At 35.3% G+C, this 24,970-nt stretch overlaps 1 protein-coding gene and 1 non-coding gene across 2 annotated transcripts; one reads left to right on the top strand and one right to left on the bottom strand.

Annotated features, from left to right (window-relative positions):
* Positions 1-3,149: 3,149 nt before the first annotated feature.
* Positions 3,150-8,477, top strand: LOC123659825. Its single transcript, XM_045594995.1, has one exon. It carries the CDS (start codon positions 3,150-3,152, stop codon positions 8,475-8,477), a length of 5,328 nt encoding a protein of 1,775 aa, XP_045450951.1.
* A 4,547-nt stretch (positions 8,478-13,024) lies between these two features.
* On the bottom strand, positions 13,025-13,098 carry Trnat-agu. The gene has a single exon. It is a non-coding gene; the product is annotated as a tRNA-Thr (tRNA).
* Positions 13,099-24,970: the final 11,872 nt, after the last annotated feature.

Genomic DNA, 24,970 nt, shown 5'->3' with positions numbered 1-24,970 from the left:
GCGCCAACGCATCGTCAAGTATGAGAATATGACGTACGGTAAACTTAATACCGTTCGGTAAATAGCATTTTCATATACAAATTTTTTTCTATTTGAAATCTTATGAAAGTAGTTGTCTGCACACAAGGAAGCAACTTAAATAAAGTATAAGACAGTTTACTCAAACGCCTAACTATTTAATTATTCTCATATAAAAATTCATTATCATCACTTCAGCCTATCGCAGTCCACTGCTTGGCATAGCACTGCTCCAGAAGTTCGCGCCAAAAACGACATGAACTCATGTCTGTTGCCCATAGTCACCACGCTGGGCAGGCGGGTTGGTGATCGCAGGGTTGGTTTTGTTGCACCGAAAACGTTGCTGCCCGTCTTCGACCTGTGTATTTCAAAGACAGCCGCAAATAAAAATTGCTGATTGAATATTCAATTTAAAATAAAAAAATCTAACGTTGTTATGTGTATTTAATATCCCTAACATGTAAACATATATCCTCATTAAAAGTATTATATTTCTTTTTAGAAATAACTTAAATAATTCACGAAGAATTTTATCAGAAAAAGTGTATTTAAGTCAATAACTTCCTACATTCTCTCACGGCTTAGGATTCAAAATATGTGAATAAGAATTAACTCCGTTTGTAACGTACATACATACGTAAATTTATAAGAATTCCTCGAGTTAACATTCAAAACGGAATCTTGATGGTAGCTGGTTTGAAGTATTTTTTTTTTCAATTGTTTTACAGAGATATATCTGTTATTATTGTAACAACCGCTCTGGTGTAGTGTGCGTGTAGTCGACTGAAACACCGACGGTTTGCGGGTTCGATTCCCGCTCGGAATGGATATTTGTCTTTGTGCAGTACATCTTATCTACCTAGCAGTATGAAAATTGGTATTTAGGGTTTTGATTTTCATTGAAAGTAATTTTTTTATATTTTTGGGACAACATACCTTGGAGGTTTAAAGTTGGAATGAAAGTTCGTATTTCCTACTTATATTTAACATTTTTTAAAGTTTAACTAATGGAGTGTGGTTTTAGGCTTTTGCCTTAAAGAAACTTTGGGATTAATTACAGTTAAGTGATTTCAAAATTATTATCACAACTAGCGTGTGTCAAGCAACGAGTGTAACCTGATGGCAAAACAAGTATTCTTACAACCACAACGAACAGGCAACTTCGCCAACGTTGCCTGCATATAAATATAACAACAAAGATTCAAGGATTAAACACATTAAATTTAATGTAACCGCTGATAAAACATAGTATTTATAACCCGATTCGTATCTAGTGTTTTCTGTACAGTCCAGAATGAAGGCTTTGAAAATAACTTTTATAAATCAATAATAGTAAGATCAACTTGGTTTCTTTGAACGCAATAATCTCAGCATTTAATACTTAAATTAAATAAATAAATAAATTCGATGAATATAATAAAGATATATATAAAACTAGCTTATACCCGCGGCTTCGCTCGCATTGAATTTTTTTAATAGAAAGTATACTATGTTACTTTTACTACTTCCAAGAACATGTGTACAAAGTTTCATGATGATCGGTTGAGTAGTTTTCGCGTGAAAGTGTAACAAACAAACTTACATTCAAATTTATAATATTATAGGTAGGGATACTTTTCCGATATAATAACTATACCTAATGCAAACGTTATTTTCAAAATTGGCTATAGTAAGGTTTTTAGTTGCGAAAATTTTCACAACTAATGCCATGGTACAGATATCTATTTGTATGTTATAAAAACTGTGTTGTTACACTAACGAATCTCCGGTATAAAAGAAAACAGCGTTTCGAGCGTTTGACAACTGCGCACTTTTTTTTTGACAATGTGTCACAGAAAGTTATTAATTCATATGAAGCAAAATGCGTGTAACGCCTTAATTTTTATATTCTATTCACATTTTGAAAATTGTGATTCATTGCTGCCACTTAAACTTAGCCACACCTTCATGAATTACTTCAGTTGTAAGATACTTAACCAATTAATTCGTAGAAATTTAAAACGCCTGTCTGAAGGGCTTGCTCTAACTGGTCAATATGAATACAGCATTCTAATTTGGTTCGATAATACTTGGACGCGCCAGCGCGTTAACTTTAATAAATCTAGAAATAAATAATGCTCGATCCACAATCCGTTTGAAAATCCCGCCCGCTATCTATCCCCTGACCTATAGTGAACATTGCAAGTGCAACTTTATAGCTGTGCATCAATTCGTAAACTCATCGAGTGACGTCGTGGATCTTCGTTTTTTTCTTCGGACCTTTTACTGTCAATATATAATAACGCATCGAATGCACCGCGCCGCGCCCGCTAATTTGTTTTGTAAACCTACGTAATTTTGTGCCGTCTGATTAATATTGCCTACCGTAAATCTATAATTATCCGCTTTGGGAGTTGTGTGAGTGAAGGGAAGAAGACTGTATCAGCCCTGGACAAAGTGTTACTGCGCTCGTCGTGTGCCCGAAGGACAACGGTGGCGGCCATTTAAGAAGAAGCTTGCAAAGGTCAGTTTCCCTTCCTCCATAATTCCAAAGTCCCTACGTCCCATTTACCTGTGGGATCGAGCAAACAAACAAATATACAGTCCACTAAATCGCCGCTTAGAATTTCGTATACCCGCGCCACCATTGCTGGTCCTTCGAGCCGGATTTTGAAACCGCTAATTGTTAAATAGTTTAAGTTTATAAGATTTGCACGTAGGTAATTAATTATTCCGCGCATCATATTATCTCGTTTCTAAAATAAATTAATTTCGTTCGTCCCGCATTGCTTAGGAAATAAGGTAATTTTATATTGATTTGTTAAGTACCTACACAGGCCATACGTAACATATTAATCGTAATATTAGTTATTTTACATAGTAATTATCTCCCGCTTAGATATTAATTAGTCTATTGATTAAATATATCGTCTAAATTACGTAATTACGTACGTGAAATAAAAGAATACATCTGTTTATCGATTCGAGTACCGCGGTTTGTCAACCGCTCCCTTTCACTTTAACCGAAGTTTATAACTTTAGCTACTTAACTAATAAGTAATAACTTTACGCCGTAACAAACATTACTCGCGTATTAGAATAATTTTTAAAACTTACAATCGTTATATTTCGTTTCTTAGTACTTAGTAAACATGTCAAAGAGTAACAAAACGACAGAGGATTCCGAAAATAAGAGTAGTTTTGATACTCAATTAGTTATAATGGAGCAAAAACGCAATGCGATATTTAGTTATCTACAAGAAATTTTTGATATGTCAAAAAATGTTACTACTAGACCTTCATTACGGGAGGACTTCCTCGACGCTAGTTCTAACATAGACACATTGCGTTCCGAATTTAACAAAATAGTGGAAGACTATAACAGTCGCTTATTATTGCTAAACCCTTCAGTGAAACCGGAGTTCGGTAGCCTAACGTCATTTGAACGCCTATACAGCCGAGTTAAGCGTTTAGTCTCTGAGTATACGGGAGGTGATAAAATTGCAAAGGATGATGACCCGCGAAGACTGAAACCTTACTTACCTCCGATTCAATTGGTATCGTTCGATGGTTGCGACTTGAAGGCATGGAGTCTGTTTTATACAAACTTCAAAACAATCATACATGAGAACCAGACTCTTACCGACGCCGAAAAGTTATACTACCTTATGGGGAAATTATCCGGAAAGGCCAAATTGGCCTGCGCTGGAATCACGCCATCCGCGGAAAATTATCAACTAATTTTCAAAACGTTAGTTGATAAATTTGAAGATAAACGTTTTTTGGCAACTTCGTACTTAGATCAAATTTATAATATTAAGGCGATGTCAAACGCGACTCCGACCAACCTTGAAAATTTTTTGGACACTTTTGCATCGTCGGTTGCCGCGCTTAAAAATTTAAATTTAGATAATCTGGCTGACTTCTTATTTTTATATCTCGCTCAAAAGAAGTTAGATCCGGAAACTGTCCGCCTCTTCGAGTTAAATAAACATAATAGCGACATACCTTTGTATGACGATTTTGTTGCTTTCCTCCGCGAACACATTAAGGTATTACAACGCACTTCTGGGAAACAGGATGTTCCGAAAGGTGTTGAACGAAAAGCGGATACGGCTTCTAAGCCACACAAACCGCCCAAGTCGACGCATACATATACCACTACCGCGACTACGCCTGTACAGACTTTCTGCTCGCTCTGTAATTTACAACACGAGCATCTTTATAATTGTTCCGCTTTTCATAAGATGTCTGTTGAAGATCGTTTCAAGTTTGTTAAGGCGAACAACCTTTGTATAAATTGTTTTGGGAACCACCGGCTAGCTTCTTGTTCCAGTAAGTCGCGGTGTCGCTGGTGTGCATCTCCTCATCACAGTATGATCCACAGGAATTCCGCCAATGTAAATTCCGCAAATTCCGCATTTGTAAATTCTGCGTCTTCTAGTGCCACTCCTTCGCAGAAGGCGCCCGGTGCTACCGTGCACCATCCTGCTACTACCAGCACTGCTGGCAACGACACCAGTAAGTCACAATCTTCGGATTCACCCGCACGCTCCAATGACGTATCGATTTGTTCATTGTCGAGTTCTAATATTTCTCGCTCACCAACTACGGTGCTGCTCGCCACCGCACGCGTTATTGTCTTCGATGCCAAAGGGAAAGAATATTCTGTGCGCGCATTATTGGACAGTGCTTCACAGAGTAACTTCGTCAGTCGTAGTTTATGCGAACGCTTAGGGTTACAAGCAAGTAAGAATCCAAGCTGTTCGGTAGTTAAAGGGATTGGAGGTACAACCAAACCGATTCAAGGTTCAGTTTCGATAAGGTTCTTTTCTAGGTTCGATCTCAGCGTTTGTTTCGACATAGACTCGCTCGTTGTAGACAAGGTCACAGAACGCTTGCCCACAGTCCCCGTAGATATTGCGAATTTAATAAATTTCAATAATTTACCTTTGGCAGACGACACTTACTTCATTCCAGGAGACATTGATCTGCTGGTTGGAGCCTCAATATTTCCGCATCTCTTGTTGTCACGTAAGGTTCAAGGTCAATCTGATCTTACCTCGCCGCTAGCTCTGGAAACGGTGTTAGGCTACGTTATCGTCGGCTCTGCTCCTGTTCGTGTTGACAGTTGCGCGACGGTTTCTTACTGTTGTGCTACAGATCCCCTAGAGACTGCCGTGCGTAAATTTTGGCAGATGGAAGAGGTGAACGCACCGAAAGCATTAAGTCCAGACGACACGGCGTGTGAAGAAATTTATAGCAACACGACCACTCGCGAAGCGGACGGACGGTACATGGTCGCACTCCCTTTTAAGGGTGACGTACTGTCGTTAGGCGACTCTCTTAAAAAGGCTAAAACCCGCTTCTTTTGCTTAGAGCGCAAAATGTTAGCGTCGCCTAAGCTTAAAGAGGCCTACGACAGCGTGATCCTGGAATACCTAGACAAAGGATATATCTCCCGCGCATCCCCGGACACGGAGGCAACGCAGAGTTTGCCATCGTACACAATTTCGCATCATGGGGTCATAAGGGAAGACAAGTTGACCTCTAAATTGCGCGTGGTTCTGGACGCTAGTTCCAAGACAACCACACAAGTTTCCCTCAATGACATTCTGTACAATGGTCAGAATCTGCAGGGCAACTTATTCAATATTATCGTTAATTTCCGCTTATATGGTATCGCTCTTTCCGCTGACATTCGTCAAATGTTCCTTTGCATTGGAATTCGTCCATGCGATCGAAGGTTTCAACGCATTTTGTATCGCTTTTCCCCGCAAGAACCTTTAAAGGTTTATGAATTTAACCGCGTTTGTTTCGGACTTAAGTCAAGTCCGTTTCATGCTCTGCGTACAGTGAAGCAACTCCTTTTAGATGAAGGTGCTTCATACCCACGCGCTAAAGAAACCGTAGATACGGGGTTGTATATGGACGACTTCGTCTACAGCGTCGATAGTGAACACGATGCTATCTCCACCGCTGCCGAAGTGATTGCTCTCCTGAAAGCTGGTCAGTTTGACCTTGTGAAGTGGATGAGTAATTCACAAAAGGTTTTAAACGCAATTCCGCTGTCTCATCGTCTTTCCGCAGTTAAAGAATTCGACGATTCTGAACCACATAAGGTACTCGGCTTATGTTGGTCACCCGCTACAGACTATCTCAGTCTTAAGATTAGTGTTCCCGCTAAATCATGTACTAAACGTACAATTTTGTCATGTGTCGCTAGAATATGGGACGTCATGGGTTTCGTTGCTCCCGTCGTCTTATACGCAAAGCTTCTTATCAAACAACTTTGGTTGTGCGAATGTGATTGGGATGATGTACCTCCTGAACATATTATTGAACAGTGGTCCCGTTTCAAGAAGGAACTACCCTCGCTAAGTGAATTGAAAATTCCGCGGCATGTAGGCATCGTCACTGGTGATATCGTAACAATCGTGGGGTTCGCGGACGCGAGCGAAAAGGCCTATGGAGGAGTAGTTTACTTCCACGTAAAAGACGGCAGAGGCCTTCGCAGGAATGCAGTATTTTTGATAACTGCTAAATCCAAAGTCTCGCCTCGTAAAGTCGTATCACTAGCGCGATTGGAGCTTTGTGCGATCCTTACACTAAGCAGCTTAATTACAAGGGTAGTTGAAGCCTGCAACAACCGCATTAATATCGACCGCATTCTCGCTTTTTCGGATTCAACGGTGGCATTGTGCTGGGTGCATTCTTCACCTCATCGTTGGGATACTTTCGTGGCCAACAGGGTCACCAAAATTCAAAATCAGTTTCCCGTTCAAACTTTTTTCCATGTGCAAGGCACTGAAAATCCCGCCGATTGTTTGTCGCGAGGTCTTACACCCGCACAAATAATTGATCACCCGCTTTGGTTCTCTGGCCCTGAGTGGCTTGAAACGGATCCAAATCTTTGGCCTGTTACCGCTTTCAATCCTTCCACGGTGTCACAGCCTCCGGAAGAAAAGAAACATGTTCTTCTCGCTGCAGAAGGCAGCGAAGGAAATCTAATAATTTCGCTCGCAGATCGCTTCTCATCATGGTCGAAGTTTTTACGTTGTGTAGTTTACGTTTGTCGTTTCGCTAAGCTGCTACCGCGTCGTGAAACAGTGACTGCGTCGGATCTGGATTACGCTGAAAATTTGATTTTGCGTGAAATACAGCACTCTTACTTCGCAAACGAAATTGCCAATTTACAATCAGGCAAATATTGCAGCCCAACGTTTCAACGCCTCAAACCTTTCCTTCAGGATAAAATCATAAGAGTTGGAGGTCGTTTGAGAAACGCCGATATAAGCTTCGATACAAAACATCCGATCATTCTGCCGCGAAAGGGTCATATATTAGATCTTCTGGTTGATTATCATCATAAAGTCAATTGCCATGCCGGTCCAGATTTGTTGATGTCCATACTCCGTCAGAGATATTGGATTTTATCCGCTCGCAATTTAATTCGAAGCCGGGTACACAAATGTCTACCCTGCTTTAGACTCCGCGCTAAACCAAATTTTCCGGAAATGGCAGATCACCGCTCGTGTCGAGTTACGCCGGCCGTTAAGCCTTTTTTGCACACTGGCACTGATTACGCAGGCCCCTTTAAAGTGACTATATCTCGCGGCCGCGGAATTCGACCAGCAAAGGCATACGTTTGTCTATTCGTGTGCTTAACCACTCGCGCTGTACATATAGAAGTTGCGAGCGATTTAAGCACACCTAGCTTCCTCGGAGCATTTAAACGCTTTCAGGCGCGCCGAGGCCTCGTCGCTTGCGTGCACTCTGATAATGCGACGAATTACGTATGTGCCAAGCGCACGCTATCTGAATTGCACGACTTTTTAATGTCAAAACACTTCAGGTCTGAATTTGGTCACATACTTGCAGAAAACCGCATCGAATGGTCACTGAACGTTCCAACTGCTTGTCATTTTGGTGGCAATTGGGAGGCCAACATTAAAAGTCTCAAAGCTCATTTATATCGCGTGATAGGCGACCAAATTCTGACCTTGGAGGAGTTCAGTACTGTGCTTGCTCAAATCGAGGCAGTCATGAACTCTCGTCCATTGTGCCGCACACTATCGAACGATCCATCGGAATCTCTCGCGTTGACACCGGCTCACTTTCTCACCCTCACCCCTTTAAAATACTTACCGGCTCAGGAGATAGAAGAAGGTCCGTTACATTTGCTTTCGCGTCAAGAATTGATCGATAAACTTGTTCAGTCGTTCTGGAAACGATGGAAGGCTGACTACTTACATACGCTACAGACTCGAAATAAATGGAACACTCCAACCAATCCGATCGCTAAGGGGGATGTGGTAATAATTATAGTCGATAATGCACCGCCACTTCACTGGCCGTTAGGGGTAGTTGAGGAAGTCTTCCCTGGATCGAATGGTGTCACGCGTATTGTTCGCGTTCGTACCGCTACAGGAACGTATTTGCGTCCTGTAGTGCGTCTTTGTCCACTACCTAAACAGTAATTAGTTGTAGTCATTCCGCGTAGGTTAGGTTAGGTTATTCTTATTTGGTTTTATTAGTCATAATAATTTAGATTAGATTTCGTATTTTGTTTCTAAATCTCGTAAACTCCGCGTCGTAGTTTCTTTGAAGGTAGCACTTCAACCCCGGGGGCATGGACGCGCCAGCGCGTTAACTTTAATAAATCTAGAAATAAATAATGCTCGATCCACAATCCGTTTGAAAATCCCGCCCGCTATCTATCCCCTGACCTATAGTGAACATTGCAAGTGCAACTTTATAGCTGTGCATCAATTCGTAAACTCATCGAGTGACGTCGTGGATCTTCGTTTTTTTCTTCGGACCTTTTACTGTCAATATATAATAACGCATCGAATGCACCGCGCCGCGCCCGCTAATTTGTTTTGTAAACCTACGTAATTTTGTGCCGTCTGATTAATATTGCCTACCGTAAATCTATAATTATCCGCTTTGGGAGTTGTGTGAGTGAAGGGAAGAAGACTGTATCAGCCCTGGACAAAGTGTTACTGCGCTCGTCGTGTGCCCGAAGGACAACGGTGGCGGCCATTTAAGAAGAAGCTTGCAAAGGTCAGTTTCCCTTCCTCCATAATTCCAAAGTCCCTACGTCCCATTTACCTGTGGGATCGAGCAAACAAACAAATATACAGTCCACTAAATCGCCGCTTAGAATTTCGTATACCCGCGCCACCAATACTGTTAATCAATGAGGAACAAAGGAAAGGTTCCCAATTCGACTTTATTTTTATTTGTGTTATATTTACCATATATACATATATAAGTATAACTTGGTATACCAATTTTAATGATTTTTTATATATATTCGAATCTAAAAGTCCCATTTAAATTTGTTTGAGATGTGACGAGTATTTTTGCAGTTAGTCCTAATAATGCGCATTTGACTTCTAATTCTATTACTTGTAGATGGAAATCATAGCCGGTTTTTTTTTTCGTTTCCGAGAAAATACAATCTTAACACGAAAAGATTTTAGTAATCGAGTGTAGTTGAAAAGACAGGACAGTGCTATATCTTCCGCTTAAAAGTAGCGATTTTACCGGTCATGAAATAAACTACCCAGCTCTGAGCGCGTATAATACCCCATCTTATCTTCGGGTGAAGCCTTATGAGCGCTGTGGGCAATCGTTGCGATACATATTCATTTAATTTATTGGACACTGGCAACACCCACGAATCTCATTACGGCAACATTGTTGCAACATTCCGACTTTTTGTCGAGCCGCTGCTGGACAGCGCAATCGCACGCGATCTTCAGTTACTAAGTATATACTGTACATACATACATACGTAAGTACATTCTATATACTCCATATATGTATATATGGAGTATACAGAATACATAAAATACTCTAATTTAAAAATATTTAAATTTTCAAAAAAGAACCATGTATTTTATTTTATTTGACCTTTATTTTTCGTTAAATTTAACCTTGCTATCACAATTTTTATGTTTACAAAATACATCAAATATTTTCTTTTTCGTATTCATAGATTATCTACTAAAATAATCAAAATTTAACAGTAAACTTTTAATTTAACAACACACGAGCGAATATAAAGCATATTATTACAGTATAAAACCTTCGATAAACTTTTTGATTAATTTAATTTCATTATAAAGTGGTTGTTCTATTCAAATATTTGATTTACATCGTCTGTAAATTATGTTATAAAATCATAATAAGAAGTACATAAAATTTACATTCAGAAAATCATATTTAATTTAATTAAAATATAATAATATTGTAACTGGCCGTCTATAAATAGATTTAAAAAAAAAGAATACCTATAGCAAAAACAAGAATGAAAATAAATTAAACGTTAAGTTACACTAAATTTAACATAAAATTTATCAGATATTATCTTAAATCATATTTTTTTTAGAAATTTAACGAAAAATAAATACCCAACTCCAATTACTCGACTGCTGTTGTTGACTGCTATATTATCTTTGGCTTTTGTAAATTAAATACCTGGCAAAAAATAATTATTTGAAAATAGAATATTTTAAATACGACAAGAATTCGCATTCTAACAATATTCATCTGTTTAAAAATATCTGGATTGTTTTTATGGTAGTCTCTCTCATGTATATGTTTCAGATTCAATAAATAAACATCTTTATCACACATTTATTTAAGACTAAAAAATAAATAAATAAAAAATATTTTAGAGTCACCAACCCTGCCTGCCCAGAGTGGTGACTATGGGCAAAATACATGAGTTCACGCCATTTTGGGCGCGAAATTGTGGATGCCTATGTCCAGCAGTGGACTTCGATAGGCTTATGTGTGTGTGTGTGTGTGTGTGTGTGTGTGTATTTTAGACTCCTACAATATCGTATACAAAACGCAGGAAAAGTAGTAGTAAAGTAGGCTAGTAATAAAAATATTTTAATAGCATAAAATTCTCGCTACAAAAGACTATGTTCACAACTAGTCCTTCGGGCTGACCTTTCAGTTTAACCTTTTCAATTCTAGATGCTATGATTAATGAGGTATTGAATATCTTAACAAAGGAAAACGTTGGCCTAACATAAATACTAGAATTTATTACATTCGACGCTTGGAAATGTTTTCCTAGTTCTAAGCTTAAAACAACAAATTCCTACTCTATTTAACTCTGTTTGTGTAATACATTTTTTATTATATGTAACAGAACTTATTTTTTTGGTTTGTGCCTATTTCTTGTTAAAGAACATCAACGGATTCTTTTTCCTTTTTCTTGTCCTTCTTCATTTTTTTTGGCATTTTGTATTTTTTATATAAAAAGTGCAATTAAAATACATACATACTAACATAGAGTACAGTTTGGAAGCCTTGAGTCAGTGCTTAAGTCTGTCATTTGTGGTACTGGGCAGTCCCATTGAAGACTTTGGCGTGGTAGCACGTGACACCCTTATGAAATAGATACGGGATGAATTCAATTGATACAACTGAATGTTTAACCAAAACAGTTTACGCCCTATTATAAATAAACTTTTTCCCCCTTCTTAAACATCGATAATTTGTAAAGTACCTAAATTAAAAATTTCAGCAATAAATCTAGGCTAATCTCGGCTTTTTTATCTAACGAAATTAAAATTCTAAAGCGTGATCAACCCGCAAGGAATAGATTATTATTATTTTTTTTTTATTCACAGAAAAAAATAGTATTGATGTTATAAACAGTGCAGTAAATATAATTACAATTTAAAAGTGCACAAGCTCGAGTAGATAGAAACCGCCAAACGTTTCATCTTGTAGTACATTGTACTATACAAAAGCTTGACGGCTTTGTCTAACGCAGGTAGAAAGGTGCTTCGTGAATTGTACTATTTATTTATTTGTTTTATATACAACCATTCGTACATCTGTACGCACATGTGTACAACCACTCACACATACTTATACATAATACATCAAGTAATCGTGTTTGCTCGCAAACGAACAAAAAAACCGACTTAAATTACATCGAAAACTAATATAACATAAAAAGGCAAAAAAATTGTACATAAGACCGCGTTATGAAAGATTACTTAAAAAGTAGTCATCACATCTCAATAAAATTGAAATAAGACTACAACGCAAATATTAGATTTCGATTAAAACAAGAATTATCAAAACCGGTACAACCAGTAAAATGTTATGAGGGATAATAGATTTAGATTGACAACAAAAATTACTCAAGTAAACGCATGATTAGATATAACTCGAAAAGTACTTTTCAGATCTAAGTTAAATTTAAATGGGATCACATGGCAACTACCTCCTTTCGATTAAAAAAAGAATCATCGAAATCGGTCCATCCAGTAAAAAGTTCTGTGGCAACATATTCGTACATAAAAAACATAAAGTCGAATTGAGGACCTCCTTCATTTTGGAAGTGGGTTAAAAAAAGAACTGATCATTAATTTGCATCTAATAAACACGGCGGACGTAGGTTGAAGTAGTCCTAATAATTAGCATATTCTTATTTTTCAATTATAAAAATGTTTATATCTATAATATAAAAATGAGTCGCTGAATGTGTTTCTAAGCGCAAAACTCGAGAACGGTTGGACCGATTTCGCTAATTCTTTTTTTAAAATATTTCTTGAAGTACGAGGATGGTTCTTACGGAGAGAAAAATTCTAAAAAAAATAAAAATAAATTTCCTGAAAAAGTCTAAAAACAACACTTTTCTATACTCCCATACAAAAGATATGTATTTAAAAGTCAATTTGAACTTTAATACCATACGATAAAGTTTGTGTTAGGCGATACGAAGTTCGCCGGGTCAGCTAGTTACTTATATACAAATAAGCTATTGTTTATGAGAATAGGTAGATGGAGGATGGACTCTACGGGTTGTCAGAGAGCCATATTTTTCATTTAAAATGTCTATGTTTTATTTGGATGTTATTAAAATTCCATTTAAAGGAAAATAGTATTACAGAATTACTTTTCTCCGAAAATATACAAAAAAAGTCAAAACAAAAACCAAAAAGGAAAAAATCAAAACAAAAAAGCAAAATGCAATTTGCTACAACGAAGGCCCCGACGAGATTCGAACTCGTGATCTCCTGTTTACTAGACAGGCGCTTTAACCAACTAAGCCACGGCGCCGACACGTTTTGTGTCGAAATTGTCGACTAGAAGTCGCAAAATACTTGAGTGTTATCTTATCAAAAATAAACATGTTTTTATGTGTGTGTATTTGAATTCTGTATGTATTTTATTAATGTGTATATGTGTGAGTAGTCTTTACAATAATTGTTGAAAGTAATCTATCAAATATTGTTGCAAGTACTTTTCTGTTACTAGATTTTGAGATAAAATTATTATAAGAGTTACTTTTATAAAAACTACATCAATATACGGTTTCACCATTTGCTGAGAACATTTCAGATAATTTACCTTGTAATAAATGTATCCAGATAATAGTTTTTGATATAATTCTATTTTTAAGTGTTAAATTCCATTTCATTTATGATGTATATTTTTATTCGCCACCTGTTAGGCAAAGGCCCTAATTTGTCTCCTGCTGCTAGAATTTCTGATGCTCAATTAGTAACTGATGTGCAAGATAAACTTATAGTAAAAACAATCATTGTAATTGTTCGAATACTTTAAATTTTAACAAAATTGTTTTTAAATTGTCAATTGTTTTGTTCGATAATAATAATTGATCCCCTGTTACTATTAAAAACAAAGAGATTCAAAAGTAATTCTAAATTTGTTTATGTCATTTCAAATTTAACAGGATCGAAGGTTTAGTAATAATGTAAAGAAAAGTAGAACGTAACTTAGGAAAATACATTATATAATAATCATTGATAAAAGTTTATTGTTAGTATTTAGAAATGGTATTTATACCATTTCTGCATTTAATACAAAAATTGTGAGTAGGTTACCCTTAAGAGCAAAAGCTTTAACCATTTATGTTATTAAATTAAGGTTCAAAAGAAAAACCGGCCAAGTGCGAGTCGGACTCGTGCACAGAGGGTTCCGTAAAACAAAATTATAAAAATATTTTTATTTTAGGATGTAACTAAAAATTTATGCTTTTCGCAATTCTTTCTTTATCTGTGCTTGACGTTGCTTCGTACCAAATTCCCTGACCCTGTAGGTTTTGATTCCCTTGCTTTATTTCCAAAAAAAGTGGTAGTTAAACTTCGCTTTGGCCACCTATGAGAATCCAAAGCTTGTAGCCTACCTCCTGCTGATTAAACCTAATATACTTCTGTGCGGCCTCACAAGGATCTCGTACTAATAAATCGGAAATCAATCATTAAGTCATTCGCCGTTAACAAAGTCGTTAAACGAATCGCCGATGAATTATAATCGTAGCCCCATCTTGACGGAATATTAAATTGTAGACGAAATGTGTGTTATCAGGGACGCGGGCGGAATCTCAACGATGTGACAATATTCTCCTACACTATGTAACAAGATAATTATGATCGTTTTAAATGAAACTGCGCTTGAGTACGGACGGGAGGTAATTTTACTGATTTCGAAAAAAGGAGGGTCATGTGGTGCAAACTTTAATGTTTTTAATTACTTTTCAGGGAGTATAAGTCTTAGGAACAATTTCATCAATTAATGTAAGTTTCATTTAGCCTGAAATATAACGTTGTCCAACAAATAAATAAAAATTATATAATTTATTTTCTGCTTTACAATCGAACACCACTTTAACTGTCAGATACTTCTATTTGGAGGTTGTGAAACCAAAATTTGTAGCATATTAGTGAAATCAATATTGTAATAATTATATATTTTGTTGTTGTTTGTTTTTTTTTTTTTGTTAAAAATGGGATTGTTACAAATCTATTATAAAAGTTCCTCTAAAAGTCGTTTGTGTGTGTGTTTGTTTTAAATAACAATGCTATCAAATTTTTCGTGCTGTCGGTAGTTCACAATGCGTTGAGCATGCGACGCGCGACGTGGGAACAGAGTCAGCTAATTGTCCACGTTCACGATTTACGACAAACCAACAAACAATAGGAATTAACATGGGCGATAATTATGTATGTACCGCGAGCCCCGGCCGGCCGGATTGAATTCTTATTACGGCTATTTCGTGGCTACTTGTCGATATAAAACCTACTACTAAAGATTAAGGTAATCTTAGATGCCTAGTACCTACTTACCTACCTAGATACCCATTTATATAGAGGGATTCATGATTCATTAATGAACAGAGCTACGGCATATTGAGGTAGGTCACAGTAAGAAATACCATGCTCGGATATTTCGAAGCTGCCTTACTGCAGAAGCCAACACTCAGAATAAAAATTCTGCTATCAAGCAGTGTTGCTTTTCTGTGGAAGGTCGGGAATAGGTTCGACAACGTTGTTTTGCTCCTGCTATTTCAGTAACGGTAACAATAACCAGGCAGACTGTACTTGGACATTTATTGGTGTCGCTTTTGATATAATTAAATGAGGTGATCTACGGACTCAACACAGCAGTTTGTACGATGATCTTTGTATGTATTAGGAACGGGGTTTTATTTAAAAATCAGTAATTTGTATGTTTGTTTTTTGTTTTATATTACAAACAAAATAATTTTACTTCAAATACAAACTCAAGCGTAATAATATAAGAAGTTTATACTTAAAATAATCAATAACAATTACTTAATACAAGCTGTCCTTAAGCCTGTAATTTCGTAAAGTTAATTAGGCGTATGGACGTGATAGTAAATAAAAGAATCGCTACGATACGATACGATCGCAACTGACCTAATAATCTAGCGACGTAACAAATTCCGCCAGATTACCGCCAGCGGTTAGCAATAGCGTAGGTCGTCGTTCCCGCCGCCCACTAAAAATAACGACATCAATTTTTACAACGCTTCGACATTGCTATTGGTAAATTAAATTTATATTTCGCACTAGTCTGTATAATATAATATATACATTTATTATATATTATACACTTATTATACATATATGTATATTATACACATTTAAGGCATATTTATAGGACTATATATATTTTTTTATTATTTTATAGAGATAGAACTAGTAATATGTGGCGAGTTTTTACTTTGAATTAAAATCGATTAATTAATTTAATAGTTTTAAAATGATTAGTGATTGATTTACTTTTTTATATAATAAATATTTATATATATAGCGATACTGTCATTTTTAAATGAATATTAGCACAATATTAAACTAAAAAATACGAACTCAAATGAGCTGGAATTTTGATACAATTTATTTCTTGTAATTTTTATAGCAATATATTAAAATAATTCATGTTGTAAAGAATGATTTTTGAATTAAACTATCAACTATTAATTATTCAAGATAGCCTAAAATGGCTAACTATTTAGAAAGACAATAATACCTACATCTAAAATAAAGTAACACTTTAAACTCATTGTCAGTGGACAGTAAGCCTTTATGCAGATTACCTTTTAGCGATAAACAATTTTAAATAATTTTAACGTTCTTACGGACAGTTCCGTATAAATTATTTTGATATTCTTTACTATTTATAAAAAAAAAAACCATAGGATTTATAAAAGATCTCACTTAACGAGGCAGTTAATGAGGTTAATGCATATATGCATGCGTTTGATTGTGTAAATGTTAATTTAAAGCGTATAACATCTTCATTAGGTCCACTAAAAAATTTAATAATATACTTAAGATTCATGATACAGCCTGTAACATCCCATTGCAGAGCATAGGCCTCTATCTCCATGTAGGAGAAAGATTGGAGCTTAATACACCATGCTGCTCTACTGCGGGTTATATGTTCCCTAATGAGTAACGATCGCTACCAGGTATTTATGATGATAACAGGCAGGAGAGCTTTACGTGCTCTCCGAGGCACGGAGGGGAGACCCACAAGAACAGACACCTAAATCGGAAGGAAATATTTGTACAAATACAAATATCCATCTTAAGCGGGTATCGAACCCGCAAGCCGTCGGTGTTTTTATCGACTACACACACCACTATACCAAAGCGATTGTTAGATAATATAATAACAAACAATATTTGTTTTTTACTCTTAATATTTTTGTTTCATTAGATTAAGTGTAATTGATGATTATGCTACTAAATATAACAGAAAAGAAATTACGCAATAATGGTGACCTTGGGCTTTGCAAGGCCTAGGGCACCGGTTACTGCGAGGCCCTTGACTGGCAGAAAGTGTATATTGTTTGTTCTTTGCATTAGTTATTTGACTGTATATTAACAGAAGTTATATGATGTTATTTAAGTAAAATGTTAAATATTAGCGGAAAAAACGGTAAGCAACCTTTATATGTTTTGCGTTGTGTAAAAATTACGAGGCCTCTACAAGAGTAAAGGGGGTGATATACGTACGAACTTAAAGAACGCGGTTTTTAAGATCGCGAACTTACTCGGCTCGACGTCGGTGACACACGTGAAGCTTACTCATTACAGACAGAATAAGCTTTGTGTTATTTAGAAATTCTATCGTATTACATTTTAAAAACCAAAAAATACGAAGTTCTGAAATAATTCATTTTGAGTAATTTCTTAATCAAAAGTAATAAAAATTACAAATACCTACACTACAAGCATCGCGCGTCCACGGACTAGCGAAAAATAATTGTGATTTAAAAAAACCGACTTCAATTACATCGACAAGTAGCACATCGTAGGTAGGCGAAAAAACACTCAAGTAAATACGCATTATTAGATATAACCCAAAAACCGCTAATTCGATCGCAATCAAATTTAAATGGGACAACACGACATACACTACCTTTTGATTAAAATAAAAAATCATGAAAATCGGTCCACCCAGTCAAAAGTTCTAAGGTTCTGAATCGAATTGAGAACCTCCTCCTTTTTTGGAAGTGGGTTAAAATTGGTGGCTAGTGGCTCGTAGTGCTGCCACACGCACGAGCGCAGGCGGGTCACGAGCAAAATTTCAAACTTGCCAACGGACTTACTTAGTACGCGTACTTAGGGTGACACACTAGCGAAAAATGTCGTAGAGCCACAAGTTCGCGAACTTACTAGCACGTCTATCACCCCCTTAAGGCCTTGGGCGATTGGTTACATATGAGTCTCCTGTGGCGCATACATTTTGTGGTGTTACATAAACGTTATGTCAAGAATTGTAATAGAAACTAATTTATTTACGATATATTTGCAGATTAATAGAGCAAACACAACTCGACCTTCGAATCAACTTATCTTCTCTTGTTCTGTTCAAATGCTTCGTTACAAAATTGTAAAAAAAGTACAATGAACATGAAACAATAATGTTATGTCACCTTTGTTAATATTGTTCCTCTTTAACCGACATCAAAAAAGGAGAAGGTTTCTCAATTCGATCGTATATATATTTTTATGTATGTTCGCGTATAACTTCGTCGTTTATGAACCGATTTTGATAAATTTTTTTTGTTGGAAAGGAAATATCCCAAGTTTAGTACCATGAAAAGTAAACCAGGATCTGATGATGGTATCTCAGAGAAATCAAGGGGAACCTTCGAAAATTGTATTGATGCCTAGTGCGTTTTTGAATTTTTTTCGTCTACTTACGTTGTATTACTTGTCGATGTCATTGAAGTCGGTTTTTTTGTTTACTAGCAAACACAATTATTATTTTAATAAATAATGCTTATTCTCTATGAACATTTGATCTACTAAACTTTGTACAAATTTTATATCTAGAGGTAGGACTTTAAGTACATAGTTATAAGAGCGATAATCGAATGGTAAATTGTACGAGCAAAGTTCCATAGCAACAGAATTTTTATAGAAATTTAATGGGGTCGGCGAATACATATTTTAACGATAAAATTTTAGTTACGTTTGTTACGTAGTTAATGTTTATATACTGTACACATTTAAATGTCTGGCAGCTATTTAATTATATTAAGTATTCATATTAAACAAACGAATGGTTTTTTCTTTACAATGTAATCGTTTTTTCATAACAATGTAATCGTTTTTTCATATTTTAAAATATTTTCTAAGAAATTTATGACTTGATTTAAATTAAATTTAATAGATGTTTTAGAAATTAAGAATAAAAAACGAGTGTGCTTTACGTCACACGACTGAAGTAAAACTTTTTTAGCAATAGGCCTGCACAATAGGCCTGACTATGTCTTCGATATACAAAACGTAACTGGCTATGAGAGAAAGAGAGAAAGAAAATGTGTGCTGTACCTCTCTCTTGCTCCGTTCGCCCAGCCTGATCACACTTTTGTAACGCTCTCGTCACGCATTCTCAGCTTACTCTCCAAGTCAAGCGTGGGTAGAGAAGTTTTATTTAAAAAAATAAATTGCGTTTATGGAAATCAATTCGGAATTCTTATTTCAATGAACAAGAAAAACACATACAAATTTTGATGACAGTGGTTTTTTTATTTATTTTTTCTGGTGGACAATAAATAATATATCATAAATATACTAAGAATAGATTATCTTTGGAAAATATTTATACAATATTTTCAAGGTACAGAACAATACCTGTTACAGCAGTAGTTGTTATAAGTAGTATCATCATCATCAACTTCCAAGCTTTACCGTTACTGATAAAGTTTGAATACCATATGTATTTCCGTTCGCGAAATATTGGGCCCTGATGAGAGTTAGATATTGTGCACTTAGACGAAATCGTGTTACGATTCTTGTAAATTTGATATGTTGAATTTTATATTTATTATTATCAATTTCTCTCGTAGCGTTCAGACGGGGTATCCACTTACCATAGGAGTGTCTATATCATGTATTCTTTCTATACTTCTTATATATATTCTTTATTGCACTTTTAAAAAAACATAATTACAAATCATTTTTACAAAGAATGTTGGCAAGGGTGAACTTGTCTCTATAAGAGATCTCTACCAGTCTACCCATGGTGGTGAGAGATGATGTTACCGCGGGATTCATAAGCGCAATAGTGATAAAGTAAAAAATAACTGAACAAAAAGGTTAAAAAAACATATACTTATTTTGTAATATATACATTCAAAATAGTGACATAAAAATACATAATATATGTTTAATTACATACACAGTTACATGCACATATACATACATACATACAAACAAACATACAGACATACATACATACTTATTTACATACTTCTTTGCCTTTATAAACAAAAACAAACTTACCAATAAGACACATTAATATTTTTTTACATCAAAAGCAATTCTGGTAAGCAACGTAACTCCATAAGTTTGACTAAAAACTTTGACAATATAACCGACGTATTTATAATTAAGTATACAATGCTTTGTATATACGAGTAGTCGTATTTGTACATGTAGGTTTATAAAAAGGCCTTAAGAGGTAATTTAAATCTGTTTTGCGTTAACATCGAATCGCTCTTAGTTCTTAGTGTTTTCGAGACGCGAGAACGATAAATTCTTTTACATACGTTCACAGTTTACATACATCGTTATGTACATACTACAAATATGATATATAGGATAAATTTATTAAAATAGATTTAATAAATAGTAAAATAAAAAAAACAAGGGCTGTTTAAAAAAGCGATTACAAAATTAATTTATTAATTTCGAAACCTTCAACAAACCGATAAGCCTAAGTAAATTTGGAAGCGGACGGAATATATTCATAAAAAAAAACAATAAAGATTAAATCTAAGTTATCTACGTTCTAAAACTTAAATAGAGGTAGAAAATTTAAAAAAAAAACCCGCAAACCTTAGAATAAACTCCGATTATCACAAATAGTAAAATCATACAAGTCGCGTCATCATCATCACTTCAGCCTATCTGTTCAAAAGCTGTTCACTGCTGGACATATGCCTCCACAAGTTCGCGCAAAAAAATGACGTGAACTCATATGTGTTGCCCATAGTAATTACGCTAGGCAGGCGGGTTGGTGACCGCAGGGTTGGCTTTGTCGTACCGATGACACTCCTGCCCGTCTTCGGAAGAAATCATCCAAGTCGCGGATAAAATTTGCAAATGTATATATATATATATGAATCTAATTAAATCATAATTTATAATTTGTATAAATGTAAATACTAGTCATAAATATATACATTACATGCTGTATATAATTGCGTGTTTATTATCAGCGGGATGGCCTATAGAGGAGGGTTATCGTGCCGCGAAATATCGGTGAATGAGAACTTAACAAGGTCAATATGACCATAAGAGATGAATGGGTGATATTCAGTTTTTAGATAATTTTTATCCTGCTCTTTTTTATGGATTTCGTAACAGGATAGAGTGGGATGACGCCAAGTTCATTGTCCACGTATGACAACTATTTCTGACATTGCAACAAAAAAAAAAAAAAAATTAAAACGATATTGGGAATAATGATTAATATATTATTACATTGTATTAAAGTATTTTATTATTTATTTATTTATACTTTATTAAACACCAAAACTACATTTTAAAAATCAAAAATATCTTAAGACAGTTACAGACTGTGTAAGAACAATCACTGAAGTGCAATAGGCGGACTTATGGTTATTTACCCATTACTTCCAGACAACCCAAGTAAAAGATAAATTTATTATTAGTTCGAGATAAGTTACTTTATTGCTATTTTCCGTGTTCATTAATAATGTTTCTCGTGTTATCACTTCTCCCTTCCATTTGTATGCAGATGATTTACAAATACACACACAGTTATTCATAGTTAAGGAATCTGGGGCTCATTGTAGACTGCAAATTGTCACGGGCAGCTCATGTTAACGAATCCAGCAGAAGAATACACTAGACATACAACTTTCTCAAGCGTCGCCAGTATTTTCGGATGGGTCAATGAATCAGCAACTGAGGTAGGGCACAGCAACTGAGGTAGGGCACAGCAGGAATTTCCTGCTCAAAATATGGAGCAACCCGACTGGGGTAGTATCTCGAGCTTACAGAAAATCACAACTAAAAATACTGTTTTCAAGCAGTATTGTGTTCCTGTTGGTGAGTAAGGTGACCAGAGCTCCTGCTCCTGGCTTTGGGGATTGGGTCGGCAACGCGCTTGCGATGCTTCTGGTGTTGCAGACGTCTATAAGCTACGATAATCTCTAACCATCAGGTGAGCCGTACGCTTTGTCGACCTAGTGATATAAAAAAAAAAAACAATGGATCGCACATGAACGAGATAAAACTGCGCGGATTAGCAGGAATAACCAATAATTATCACTTAAAAGCAAACATTTCCGCACTTTACTCTCAAATTGATATAGTTCTTATGCGTTTTCCATAAATATTTTCCAGTAATACGTATAAAGCAACAATGTCGGTCGCACGTGTATGATAGCGTTTACAAGTTGTTGTAAGGAAGGAATACGTTTTATGCGAATTTTCGATAAGCTCTTAACTTAATTACGCGTATTAAACGAAGCATTTTTCGCGGTTTATCCATTTTCGACGCTAAAGAAGAAGAATTATCATTTCCGTGTATCACTATAGATACTTGTAAGTAGTGACATAATACAATATAGCCTATAATATTTTCCTGTGAATAGCTCCTTCACAGGAAAATACTTGTTTGAACTTGTTGGAACTTGTTTTATTATAATGTGAATAAGTTATTTAACGTAAGTAGGAGTTTGAAGAAAGAGGTTGATCGTGTAGGAGATCAAAACGGAATGATTCGTAGATTGACACGTAAAAACTAACAACATTTTCTTCACAATAGTGATACAACCGTTGACGTAACAATATTTTTCAAGAACAGTACGAAAAAGTTTTTATTCATATATAAAAATAAATTGAAAATATAATCATGATAATTTTTTGCTAATTGGTGTAAATTAAAAGAATTAATTAATTTAATGATAGTGGCACTTGATTATTTAAGGGGCGCCGTGATCATCCAAGTATACCGGTAAAGCACAATAATAATTGTAACAATGAACTCATATTTTACATAAATACATCAGATAAATATTATAATGAGAAAAAATATACAATAAAAATTATAATAATTGTATGAAATTCGCCGTAAGTACTTAGAATTTGCAATAAGGCATCAATTTCATCATTTTTATATCTCTACTTCTAGAAAAGGTAGAACTGCGAAATGTGTGTGTATTAAGTTCTGCTGCTATGTATTATAAGCTAACTGCGAACTGTTTGTTCAATTTTTAAAAGTTACTAAAAATAACAAATGTAACGGAAAAAGACAGGGCGTATAATTTTAGTTTAATTAAATGTATTTTATTATATTTAATTTTATGTAAAAACTTAAAACTTGCTATTGCGATTTGTCCAAGGTTTGATAAGGGTTTCATTTTAACAAGGGTAGTATCCATCTGTAGTTTGGGTAAGGCTTTCGATTAAGAACCGTCGAATTATCTAAGCTCAAAATTTGACCGTTTATCGGCATAATTTCGTTACAAAAAAATAAAAAATAACCCTAACCTATCTAAATATAAAATTAGACTGTTTATCGACATAATTTGGTTACAAAAAAAAAACAGCCCTAACCTATCTAACTTCAAAATTCGGTTTTTAATCTAAAGCCTAGTCGTTTGTCTTGGAGTCTGAATAAAAAAATACAAACAGACGATTTTTATATGTTGCTCTATAGATTATGGGCAATGAACAGTGAATGAAGAGTCTACTTAAAAAGAAAAGAAAAATAACAATATAAACAAGGCCTAACATATCGTGCTCAAAGTTTGCAGCAGCTCGACCGGAGAAGTACGTCAACCTTACAAAGATTAGAGCTAAATAATATTGCTCTCAAGCAGTGTTGTGTTCCAGGGTAATGAGTAAAGTAGCCAGAGCTCCGGGAGTGACAGGAGTCGAGATAGGGTCGCTACACGCTTGAAATGTGTTGCAAGCGTTAGGTTAAGTAACCGCTTACCATCATTGTTTGCTACCTTTATAGAATAAAAAAAGAAACGTATACAGCATAGATGATGGTGATGATGATGATGATGATGATGATGATGATGATGATGATGATGATGATGATGATGATGATGATGATGGTGGTGGTGGTGATACAGCACAGGTCCTCTGCATACAAGAATCTAACCCTAAATAACAATGACACTAGTCTAATTATTGTGCTACAATATGATAATACTAGCTTCAGCCTATCGCAGTTATGGACTGGTAGTACTTGTAGTCCCTTCGTCAGTGTTCACGTCTCGACACCGGACCTATAAACAGACAGAACGCTTTGCTCGAAGACTGCCTTCAAGCATTGCTGAATCTTCGAAGTATGATAATACTGCTCAGTAACAATATAATAGAACAAAAACTAATAATAATTATATATATATATATATATTTTTAGTAAATAAATAAGTTTTGTTTAAGTTACTTGAATACGTAAAAAAATTCCCGGTAGCGTTGATTCATTCATAATTAAAGCAAAATGACATTTAATTTAAACGTTACGATATACTTACTGTGCTTTTAATTTTATTAATTAACTAGCTGTACCCGCGACTTCGTCCCCGTGGAATTTAACAAAAAAGTTATTGTTCAGTTCGTAGAGTTATAAAATAAATGAATCTCTAAAATAAAACTAGCCTAATTTACTCCTAACAACATCATAAATCTCAATGAAAGTCCCATCAAAATCGGTCCAGCCGTTTCAGATATTAGCCGGAACAAACGAACAGACAGACAAAAAATGTATAAACTGTTATTTTTGTATATGTACCACATATACATCCACTAGCTTCTGCCCGCGACTTCGTTCTCGTGGAATAGTTACTTTGGGCTAACGCTAACTTTAACCCACTCTTAAACTGTTTACGCAGCGCACGCAGCGGAAGCTCTCAAAGAAAAGAAAACCCGATTTTAATACATTCTTCGTTGGTTCTGAAAGAAACTGAAAGAATTTTTAAGAAAAATTCTGAAGAAACAAACAAACAAACAAACTCTTCAACTTTATGATATTAGTATGTAGATTATTATTAGATATGTATTTAGTAAAAAGCGGTTATTTTAATATTACAAAAAGACACTTAAATTTTATTTATTTGCATAGATATTCATGTATATAAATAACCCTTTTAAATTAT

Source organism: Melitaea cinxia, chromosome 14 (genome assembly GCF_905220565.1).
Source record: "Melitaea cinxia chromosome 14, ilMelCinx1.1, whole genome shotgun sequence".
In the NCBI taxonomy this organism is placed as follows: Eukaryota; Metazoa; Arthropoda; class Insecta; order Lepidoptera; family Nymphalidae; genus Melitaea; species Melitaea cinxia.
The sequence above is the reverse complement of the archived record's forward strand: the minus strand, read 5'-3'. Positions and strand labels throughout refer to the sequence as shown.

Excerpts from the sequence above, each read along its gene's own strand:
- LOC123659825 (XM_045594995.1), top strand. The coding sequence starts at position 3,150 with ATGTCAAAGAGTAACAAAACGACAGAGGATTCCGAAAATAAGAGTAGT.